General features: G+C 41.4%; 1 protein-coding gene across 1 annotated transcript in view; it reads left to right on the top strand.

Moving 5' to 3' along the window:
• The window catches only part of SLC25A18 (solute carrier family 25 member 18), a 239,063-nt gene extending 227,308 nt beyond the window's left edge, over positions 1-11,755 (top strand). The window contains exons 9-10 of the mRNA XM_086952896.1: positions 1,265-1,340; positions 5,444-11,755. Coding sequence (XP_086809022.1) covers positions 1,265-1,340; positions 5,444-5,585 — 218 coding nt within the window. The 3' untranslated portion in view covers positions 5,586-11,755. The remainder of the gene's footprint in view (positions 1-1,264; positions 1,341-5,443) is intronic.
• The last annotated feature ends 398 nt before the right edge of the window (positions 11,756-12,153 follow it).

Genomic DNA, 12,153 nt, shown 5'->3' on the forward strand with positions numbered 1-12,153 from the left:
TATAAATTACAATACATTTTATTTAAGTATCAATTATTTAAAAAAATTCAAAGCCATTGTTATTTGTAATACCAATACATCTAAGTCACATAAATACAAAACATGTTGCATTACAAATGCTATAGGTGTCACATTTGCAAAAGTTAACAGTATTGGCATTGTAAATGACAAAGCTATTAATTTCGCTATTTTCAAAACCAACACATAAATAAAAAATGTGTAATTTACAATACCAATAGCTCAAATTTTCCTAATGCGAGACCTATTGCATTGCAAATGCTTGTCTTTTTAGTGGGTGATTATACACAAATATATTGTTTTTAATATGTGTACTGCAAATCCCACAATGCACTATAACAAGCAAAAGTGAAGAAAGTATATAATGTGACAATGAAAATGACTTCTTTGCCATGACCAAAACCATAAGGTTGAAATGCGGTGGCATTATGTTTTGCTCCCACCTTTTGGATAATTAAAGAAATTTGTTCCCTAGTCCTGGAGTGCCCAAATTCTTTGGATGAAATATATGTGTGTGTGTGTGTAGGAATTCATTGTAAAACCCTGCATGGTATTACAACAAGTAGTAAAAGTACATGCATCCTAATTCCCCCGTAGTAAAGGCATGTGGAGTAAAGACCCATGTTGTATTATCTGATATTTGCGCTGTATAGCTCAACATTCCAGGAAGAGACCTCAAGAAGAAATGCAAACAATCTTGCATTCAATAAGGTGTTTTGACAGAGGAGAGTGTTTCTGTAAACTAAAGAAGCTAGAAAATAAAAAACACAAGGTGAAATTGGATTCCTTATTAATGGCAGAAGTGGTGGTATTCTGAAAATCTAGAAATAAACCACTTTAACCTAAATAAAGCAAAGCAGAACAGTACAGATGGGTATGTTTAGTTTTTTTCTTCAGGATTGTGTGCGGCTAGATAGGATATAAGCATGGTGTAGGATTGTGTGGAGCTCTAAGACTATTGCAAGGTTTTGTGTATATAGTATACGTAGCAGGAGAGAGGCTTGGGTGCTCCCCTGCTCACAGCAACATAGGGGAAAAAGGTTGATGCAAGTGGGAAAATGTTAGTTGTAAGGTTTATAAAAAAGTCTGCAATGTTTCTGTCCGGTAGCTTGTAACTTGTACTTTATGTATGCAATTCTGGTTTATGGCAGTAACAATTGGTCAAATTGGTTCCAATTAAACAATCCTAAATGTTCATGTGAAGTTGACTGCAGGTTTCTGACTCGAGTTATGGCTTTTCTTTTAGTTTTGAAAACCCGCATTCAGACTCTGAAGAAAGGCACTGGAGAAGATACTTACAATGGAATTGTTGATTGTGCTAGGTAAGAAATCCTAGCTTTTCTGAATTTTTCATTAAGATTCAGATAAGGAAAAATGTATATGTTTCTGTTGAATCCTACGTGGGCGTGTGGGATGTTAGGAATAGTGTACTTGAACCAACACACCTCCATGGACTCAAACAAAGGTTGAGCATTTATCAGCAATATAGCCAGATGTATCCCTTCCCCGTGTGAAGAGATAACCCTACTCACTAGAACAAAAGAAATGCGCTCCTGAAATGTGTAACGTAACTGACTCTATGTAAAGTGCTTTGATAACATGTAACGGAACGGGTGCTATGTAAAGCGCTGTGATAACCTAATCGGTTCAAGTTCCTGAAATGTGTAACGTAACTGATGCTATGTAAACTGCTGTGATAACATGTAACGGAACTGGTGCTATGTAAAGCGCTCTGATAACCTAATCGGTTCAAGTTCGCGCTATAGAAAACTCTAAAAATAAATAAAAATAAATCAGTAGCAAGGGTCATAGTTGGATGGTGCCCCTGGGAGCCGCACTTGGAGAAGCTTGCATTATATTCCAATGGTAAAGCACAGTTATTTGACCTTAGATAGTAGCTGTGTAGATCTGAGGCAAGCTTTCATTAAAGATGCCAGTTGCATTTAGTTTAAGCATTAGAAGATTCTACTGTCCATTGCACCCCCAAATTAGAATATCTCATCCAAGATGCAGGGCTGTATAGAGCTAATGTTAGTCATAAAATGAATAGGCTTAATCGTGTGTACGGATGCTATAAAGTAGTAATAATAATGTTAGTTATAAAACTAATAAGCATGATACAATTAGGGTGGATACTGCAATGGGGTAGTGAGGGACATTTGGCTCCTGCCACTTATTGGCTTAAAACAACTGCCTCTGATTATCAGGAAGATGTCTTTTATGCGCCTTATGCACACTCACTGTGCTAAATCCAACTCTTTCCAGTTTGGGGATTTAGGTTGGGGGTGGTCAACAATGCCTTTAGGACTTGGCCTACATTCCTTTGAAACTAAGCTAAACATGCTGGGGAAGACCACCCTAAGTTGCCTAAAGAGCACTTCCAAAAGTACTAAGGGGTTTAAGTTTTGAAGTGCAGGGTATTCCTTGAAAACGTGCTGCATGTTCTGTCCTCCATAATGTGAAGTGCAATGACAGTAATGCACTTGTCATTCGGCAAACATGCCCTCAGCAACTTTCTGACGGAGATTGAAGGTGGCAAGTGAAGCAATAAGCAATACCCCGTTGTAAAGATTTTCCCATCTAGAGGGAACAATTTAAAAGACTGATTGCCTTATGAAGTAGTGGCTTGGGAAGGTATGTGCACAGCCATATCAGTATGACAGCTGCACTTCAGTCAGTTTCCCAGAACTTCACTTGTGTATGGAACAACCTGAAGCAAGGAAAACCTAGGCCATGCTGAGATGGGCACAGGGAACAGTAATACCGCCTCTCCTGCCTCTTTCCTTTCTTAGAGCAAACTGTGCATCAACGACATGGTTGACTCTTTCTGTCTGTTGCAGGAACATGGTTGGCAAAGTGTTGATCCTGTAGTCTTACAATGCCTTTCACATCAGAAATAGATGCTACTGCTTCTGCAGCGGTAAGACTTTCAGCTATGGCCCACTGAATGTCAAGAAAAAACATTGGTCTTCCTGTGGTGGTCTGTGATTAACAACATATGCCCAGGATCAGATGGGTAAACAACTTCCTATATCATGTACAACTTTTACGTCTCATTTATGGCTGAAGTGCCAGGTCGTACTCGCCCACCACACCCATGTATTTCTTGTAATCAAGATTACAGTTTGGCTTGTGAACTTCTGCCAACTGACCCCAAACCATAACTGGAAAGTGCTCTCATCGTGATTTTAGTGAGCACATATACATCCTGCCTTTCGGAAAATGTGACCACCAGCAGTTTGGTGGAATGCAACGCAGTGCTCTAGGCTCGTAGAACTTTCTAAAAGACAAGCTCCTGTTGGAACCCTTAACTTAATGGCGACATCGAACTGTACCACATGCCACAGTGCCAGCTTTGTACAGCTCACTAATAGATTGACTCCTGTATAGAAGTCTACCACTTTAAAGGTTGTAAACTTTATGATTGAGTGAATGGACAAGATCCTGTATAATCTTTGTAATAATTCCTAGTGTGAAGGGCAACCTGCAGGATTTATAGCAGAGTCCTTCCCTGTATATACTCTCAGGCTGTATACGTAACCAATAGAGCTCTTCCACAGCTTAATGCCATAGCTAGCTCTTTCGCTTGGTAAATACTGCTTGAACCGCAGTCGCCCTTTATACAAGATCAAGGACTCATCAGCCACTTTATTCTTTCCAGGAGTATACATCCCTGGAAACCTGACAGACCAATGTTCCACAACAAACTGAATTTTGAACAACCTGTCATGGTCTGGATGGTCCTAGGGCATTGCTGCAGAATTATCATTGAAAAGCAACAAATGCTGCAAAATCAAAAACCTTTCTCTTCCAGTAACCTGTGCGAAGGTGGGTGTTGCCCAACCCATGCGAGTAGACTAGTAGGACTGTATGCTTGTTTGTTCACTTTTCTAATGTTGAGCGTAAGGCCCAGAATTTTTTTTTAACTCCCCATGGGAAGTGGGAATCCACCGGTGTGCCCTAAAATGAGACTGAAGAGTGCCTCCATGCTCTTTCAGAAACAATTTGGCACGTAAATTTGTATGGTTCACAATTTCCTCAAGGAAGTCAACATCCAGAAGGAGATGGATGTAGTCAATAGGCAAAACAAATACCAGTATTGACTTGGGTCCAGTGTGTGGAGTAAATGGGATAATTGGGGGCTGAACTAAATTGGGGGCTGCTCAGAGAGCACTCTGTGCTTGGTCTTGTACCTGCCTTCTATTTGGATTGGGCTATCCTGCTAATTCTCTGTGCTATACAGACTGTGCGTGTGAAGAGACAGCAGGACTGCAATAATCATGTTCCTCAGAATCAATAGAAGACGAGTCATCATCAGATGAAATTCTACCGAAAATCGCTTCCAGATTCTGCTCCATTATCCTCTCTCCCTCTGATGCTGTCTCAGTATCATGTCCTGCCTCAGAGCTGTCCACCTTTACTTTACGTCCTGGGCAGCAGTCAACCACTGAGATGCCATCTCTGTTAACTGTCTAAAACCTTCCTTCTGAAATATTATGTCCTATGTAGAAGGCAGAGGTATGCTCACAAAATCAGTGGGTGGGCGTGGTTGTGTGAGATGTCAAAGAAGTGGAAGCAACTTACCTGCCCCTTCCTCACTGCCTTGGAGAGTTTTGTGATGTTAGCTTGCCAAGTGGCGCTGATGTCACTGATGGGCGGGTGGAATCTAAAGCGGAAGCGATTCGGCTTCGGCCCGGATTTTCAAAATAAAGAAAACTTTCAGTTTAAGCACCAGAGGTTTGTTTAAAATCCTTGTCAGTGTCTGACCCAGTCAGAGTTAATACTGACTAGTAATGTGTTCGGTTTATTTGCTGCTACTTCAGCTTTACTGAAATCTGAGATACCCGAAATATCGAGCTGAGAATAAGTTGCTTACCCTTTGGTAATGCTCTTTCTGGTGGATAATCTATCTAACCACAGATTCCTCGCTGCCCTCCCATCTCCCCGTTCTGTGGTGTGGGCTATTTTTAATATCTAGAAAGGTGCTAAGTTAGTATTTAGCACACAACACTGTTACCAACATGTGTTGTATCCGCCGGTTCTGATGGCGCAGAAAACATGTCAGAATGCAGGGGTGGCACTAATATGCGGATCAGCATCGTCATATCCGGGGCTGTATGGAGCCAACGTGGTGCTTCACGATGCCATCTAGCGGCCTGCAAGAGCACTGCTGAAGAAAAGTTTTCTAGATTTAGTCTGATACGTGGGGAGCATTCTGAAGTGAGGAATCAGCATTTAAATAGACTAGTATACACCGGAAAGTGTGTTACCAGAGGTAAGTAAATTGTTCTTCCTGCTCTTCACATACAATTTTTACCTCATTGATCGTTAAGAGGCAATTGAGTTATTGTACTGATAAAATCAGACCTAAACATTTGTAATTTCAAACCGCCTGTTTATATGTTTCTTTTTGTGTGTGTTGCAGAAAGATTTGGAGGAATGAGGGCCCTTCTGCCTTCATGAAAGGCGCTGTCTGCCGTGCCCTTGTCATTGCACCCCTCTTTGGCATAGCACAAGGAGTCTACTTTATTGGAATCGGAGAATACATCCTAGGATTCTTCCAGTAAAGGCTACTCAAAGAAAGGCGAGTTTACTTGCTGAGTTTTCTCAGCTCTGTACAAATCGGATTGCTTCTTGGAGGAGGAAGTCCTCTCTTCATGTTCCTGTTTGCCCTTCGCTTGCTGCTGATTTTGGACCTCTGTGTCTGCCGTCTTCTCACACGCACAAAGCTAGCTTGCAGTTGAAAGGAGAAGCATGTCATCATCTGGACTGGTCCTTTCCTGACTTCTAGTGCTGCTATCAAATGGTTTGCCCCACTATAAACTTTTCAGAAGGTGCTTCCCTATTATAAGTCTAGACACAGTAATCCCTATCAGATTTCTTCAGGGTATCAGTGAGAATCAATCTTTAGGTGCTGAATTTAATTAGCTAATTAAAGCGATGGAATATAAAGAGCACAGACCCCTCAACTTGCTGAGATACAAGACAACATTGCAGATTACTACGGAATGGCATCCAGCAGAATGAGAGCCTAGCGATGCCCCGCAATGCTGTCTAGTCTAATTTCAGAAATTAGGTTTTGTTTTCTGGGAAATCAAACTTTGTCTGTTAAGTGAATGAAACTACCAGTAAAGTAAAACATCATACTGGATGAACTAGGGTCGATGCACAGGAAGCTGGAATCTAAAGATATGAAGAGGACATACTGAATTCAAACTAGAAACATGGTCCAAATCTTATCAAAGTGCCTGACGATTTTGAGGGGTGGGGTGATTGGATTTTCGAGGGAGAAAACAAGCTGATGTTCTCTCCTCCTAGGTCTGTGTGTGCTTGGATGTGATAAAAGATATGAATGAAGTTATACTGCTTGTTTACTCTATGAGAATTGACCTAGCCCTGGTGCTCTGAAGCAGCCAAAGTGCCATCTAAGGATAGGGCTAAATGAATACTGTGGAACCACATGCGCTAGTAGAACAGCACAAGTCTGGAAATCACCAATTCGATCTAATCGAAAAGACTGTTAATAGAACTTGAAAATTGCTCCAATTGGGAACTTGGCATTAAGAATGACTGGCACTTGTTTAAGGTTAAAAACATTTTAAATGACTTTTTAATATATTTTATAAATCTTTTACTGTTGTTTCCATTTTGAGAACCAATTCAATTTCTCTCTTTCACTGGTGCGTCCAATTCCGCTACTACCAAATTTGTAGAATGTCCAGTCTACAGAAGCTAGGTACTGGAACATCTTTTGCATAGCAAAGAGTGACTATTCCTGGAGGCTTGACACCAAATAACTTTCATGTGCAAGAACACCTCATTACTCTTCTGCTTCGGTTGACTGGGCCTATGTGTCTAATGCATGTGGTCCTCCCACACCATACCATTTACTTTTTCCCTTAATTTGAAAAGAATAAGGTAGCTTCCTTGTTAAATGCCTCCGCTGTTGTTTAGGATAAGTAGTTTTAAGATCTGCTTTTGATGGATTGTTTGTGCCTGCAGTGTCTTGGGCCCAAGCATTCTTTGTGACTTCTTGCTCAGCTACACCTTTTTCAGTCGTTAGACAACTCGTTCTTCAGTGATGCACCCTATTTGGTTTTCTGGTCATCCAGAATAGACAGGATGTGAAGGCAGAGAAGAAGAGGCGGCCACAATGGATTCAGGGAAGTTGTTCTCTATTTTCACAGACCTCCCAACCAGATTATTTGTTTTTTCTGTATGGATTTCCCAGTAGTATCAAAAGGGCAACTCATGCCACTACTCTCTTACAAACAGGTTTGATCTGCTGTTCAATGTCATTGACTTGTACCCAGGCTCTTAAATTCTGAGGCCAGGCACCTGGTACTGCGTGCTTTAACACTGGTCATTTTAGGCTGTCCTGTGTGAAAGAGATGCAAGCAGGTAGGAGGAGATATATCAAGCATCACGTCAAGGGCAAGTGGATGGGATTCCGCTTACCTTTGGCTAACAAATCTTCCTGCTCCTGCACTGTAGGCAATGAACTTTCTTTGGTTGTGCACCTGGTTAAGCATGAAATCCTGCTTTCTCTGTTGCGTTATGATACGGGTCTGCAGAAATTAAGGTTAAAGAGTTTTGCTTGCACACTTCTGTATTTTACTATAGTGCAGATGTCTCTTCGAATTTGTGACCTCTGTTTGGTTATTTTACTGCTGGATCACAAGATTTTAACCGTTGGCTTCCAGGTTTTGTCGTATTTACGTAACGGCCAGGAAACTGAGCCTCACTCTTGTCTGAAATCCTTCTAGTTTAGTGCAGGAAGGACTCTGCATTGTTTTCATTTTAGCAGGTTTCCTAATTTCTGCTTGCACAGAATTCTAGATATCTGTTTTTGCATATTGACTTTTCGTCACTCATACTACCTCCTTTTATGGAAGGCTGGCCTCTATGGGTTTGCTTACCCATTCCTTGGTGCCTTAAATTCTAGAATGTTAAAAAGTTGCTGGCCTTTCCAATCAAGATGGCATCAGTATTACACCTGGGAGCATCGCCACATCTCATGCTTTTTAACCTCATCCGTGCAGTGCAGATTTACCGCCGGTGCTGGGCCCTAATGAAAACGAGCGTGGTCATGACGGAACGGTTCCGTCATGAGCACAGCTCGACCGATGCTCATGACGGAACCGTTCTGTCATGAGCATCGAAGGGGTTAAAGTCATGTGCTCTTGGACAGCACGTGCAGGACAATGTGTGTTACTCCACACATGTTGTGCATGTGTGTACATGGTAGTTCCTGAACAAATGCCCAGACATGAGAGGCCTAAGGATAGGTTACCACTACTTCTCTCAAGGTCGCTGTTCACCTTTTAATACTTCAGAGTTATCATTTCCCAGTGAGTCTGGAGCAAGAAAGACTGAGCTTGCCTGTAAGTTACTTATTATGTTCGCTATCGGCTATTGCACTGGTAGTCCTCCAGACTCCTTCCACATAAACGGCACAGTTTCTGTCTCTCTTTCTGTATCCTGTTATTGTCATAGAATAAGAAAAACAGATGGAGATATGGGGAAGCTGCCAGTGCAGTGCGTAACGTAGTGGATCTGCAACTTTCTTCCCTGCTCCCACTCCCTTCATGCGCTACAAAAGATGTTCTGGTCCTTCAGGGTTAGGCATACCAGTACAATGCCACAGTGCAGAGTAACCAGTGCTTGTCTTTTGATAAAACGTAATCCCTGGAGCGAAAGGAGCTATAAAGCGGAAATGTTTTCATTCCTATGACGAGGGCCCATTATTTGAGGCCTAGTGAATTCCTTTTGCTGCAGATCTGTTTACATGTCACAATACCCCCTTTACGCTTTCTGTCGTTTTCCTCTTGCTACTGGATTTTTTAAATGGCTCATTCCTTTGTATTTCTCTGATGAATGGATGCTAGTTCTGGTTTCTTGGGTCAGGGGAAAGCAAAAGAGGGATTGTAGTGTATTTTCAACTGAATAGTTAGTGATCGTAGTTAACAGAATTTACTGCTTATTTAATTTTGTGATGGTTTGCCTGGCTGCTATACTGCCAATAAGTGGCACAGTGTTGCTGGTTCTCTATAGACAGCAAACATATTCACACCCAATACAGCGTTCACAGCAGGTTTTTGTCCAGGTTTATAAAAGACTGGCCCGTGCCATGATGTGTGACTGGAGGGAAACACAGTCACTCAGGGCCATATGTACATAGACTTCCATTTGCGATTTCCTAATAGCTAATTTTTGCGATTCGTAATTAGGAAATCGCAAACAGCTCTGTAAAAATAGTGCTTTACTCTGTGTGCGATTCACAATGGGTCACTAGGGACCTGCCTCAATATTATTCATGAGACAGGTCGCTATTTGCAACCCATTGGAAATGCTTAGCGATCACAGGGATGGTGGCCTGCTGGGGTCGGCAGACCACCATTTCTGTGACTGCTTTTTAAATGAAGCAGTATTTTGTTTAAATGTAGTCCATTTTCTTTAAAGGAAAATGGGATGCATTAAAAAAATTAAAAGTGACCTTTTAATTTTTTAAGAGCAGGCAGTGGTCAGTGGGACAACTGCCTGCTCTTAAAAAAATGTTGGCGCCCACATTCACAAAGGGGTCCCTTGGGAACCCCTTCGAGTTTGCAAATATTTTACCACCAACTTGAAGACCACATTCCCAGTAAAAACATTCGTACATACCAGTGCGACTGGCTATTAGGAATGGACGCCCTTGGCACGCCCCTTCCTAATAGCAACTCGCAAACCCAATTTACGATTCAGTAATAGCTTACTTAGTTGCAAATAGGGCTATGTACATTTAAAATGCTTTTTCCAGGTCGCAAACACCCCAATTTGCAGAATCCGGCTGTTTGTGAGCTTAAAAAGCTTTGTACATCTGACCCTCAGTATTTAGCCGAGGGTTATTCCCTAAATCAGGATAATGGATAATGCCATCAGGTTTTAGTGCCTTGGGCCCACTCTGAACCTTAAATCTTTGACATCTGACATCACACTGCCTCAGTGAAGGAACAGATTTAATATGTAGAGGATGATCCATGTAGCGCCAAGCTACCTTGGAGTAATCAGTGTTAGGCGCCCCATGCATTAGTTTCACCGCCCATCATTTTCCAGGCCGTTTTTGTGATTTGATACCTTAAATATTTCTTATATGAAGCAGCTGGTTATTTTCAAGAAAGCCTCCACACAAGATTTAGAATAATGAATTTGGAGACCGCCATAGGATTCCAGACACTTAGTTCATATCTGGGGCTGGAGGACTCTTATGTATAAATGACATGGTGTGAAACTCCCCCTTAAAAAATGCCGAAATGGGTTTTTCGAGACACAATTAGTCACATTTTTCAATTCAGCCTCTCTTATCTGCTGTGTTTTTAAAACACTTTCTGAGTTCACTTTGTGAACTGTAATAGTGGCTGTAGGTGATACAAGGTATCACTGGAAATAAAATAAATTAGGAAAGAGAATTGTAGTACCTGGGTTCAGATCATTACTACGATTGGAAAAAAAAAGGTTTGTTTGATTAGCCTAACCGTCACTCGCGCCATGCTCTCTTCCATCTGTTGCATCACTTCCTCCCCATTTTGCTCTTTTCCTTTCATGTTTTGTCTTTGACATAGGTATTCACCTTTAGATCCTGACTCAAGTACTGGGTTATTCCCTATGCAGGTGTTAGTGATGTGTTATTGTGCGAACATCTTTCTTCCTCTAAACAAAGTTCAGTAAATTCTGAGTGGTGTTACATCTACAAAGACTCAGCCCAACCTCTGGAGATGGAAAGCTGAAGCCCCTCTTTGTTTTGATTCATGTTTAGCAAATGTCCCCCTCTCTGCCAATACGAGACTGTTTACATTATATGTGTGGTCGACAGCAGAAAGCCCCACCTCCACCTCGAACATCACCTCTCCTGATTTCATATATTTTGTGGCTTATTTTAGGGGTTAGGGTAGATTATAGGTTTTGTGGAAGGCGCATGTTTAGGTATCTGAAAGGTTTATTTTCGCAAACATTTTGTAAAAATGGATTGCTTTTTTTTACAGCATTGTTAAGGAATAGTTACTGGTTTGGGGGTGAGGGAGGGTCATACATATATGTTTTAACCTCCTTATTCATCGGAGACTCCCCTTTACTTTGCCCACGTGTTGTAGGAACCTCTGGCCGAAAGTCAGGAGAATAATAAATAACACAAGGTATGAGTGTGATGTAACAAATCAAAAGTATGATTTTGCTAGATTTCTTAAATGTAATATTTACAAGTGGCCAGGGGAAGCGTTTCCTGCAGATGACTGTGACTGAAGGTCTGAGCTATTTCAAAAGCACAACATGTTTGTTTACACGTTTACTAGCAGGGGCTCTTGAACGCACAGGTTGATCGCCCCATTTAACTAAGGCAGGAGTTTTCAGATGCAATGACTAGGCAGTGCCATTGATCACTGTAACTAATCAGCTTCAGAGGAAGAAGACACAAGGACCAATGTCAAAGAAGCTAATAACTGCTTGCACAGTTTATCTGTAAAATGTTTTCTATCAATGGTGTAGCTGTTATAACAGAAGCCGTTCAGTATTGAATAATGGGTGTACTGTAGACAGTGTGACTGAGTTCAACAGAGCATCCTTTGTGCACTAAAACCTTATACCTGTCACTATTCCGTCAACACCCACTGTATAAGAATGTTTGTAAAGAAAAAATGGTTATTGTAATGCTCATGTCTGTCTTTAGACATTTTACTGTAAATATTAAAGCAATTTAACCAAGGCAAGCTACTCTGTGTGCTTAATGTCTCCAGTGTCAATCCTGTTTAAGTATGTACTTGACCTTGTGCTGACGGGAATGTTCTTGACTTGCTGGCAGGGAAAGAGTCAGCTACTGCCAGCAGGACGCATGGCTGCTTCTGGACGAGTAACCTCAACTTCCTCCTGAGTTTACCTATTATGAAGTTGCATTTCTTAGCATTCTCTTGGAAATGGCATGTGCCTGTTGCCGCACTCATTTTATGAAGCCTCACTTCTGCCTGCTGTGTAATTGCCTGCTTTTTTTCCTGCTGTGTTTATTATTGTGGGAAAAACGACACAGGGTCGTGACTCTGAACCAGCAAGGCTGAGCCTAAACTATCTAAAGAACAACACAACTGCCAGTACTGGGCATCAGTTAAC

Source organism: Lissotriton vulgaris, chromosome 1_2 (genome assembly GCF_964263255.1).
Source record: "Lissotriton vulgaris chromosome 1_2, aLisVul1.2, whole genome shotgun sequence".
Lineage (NCBI taxonomy): Eukaryota > Metazoa > Chordata > Amphibia > Caudata > Salamandridae > Lissotriton > Lissotriton vulgaris.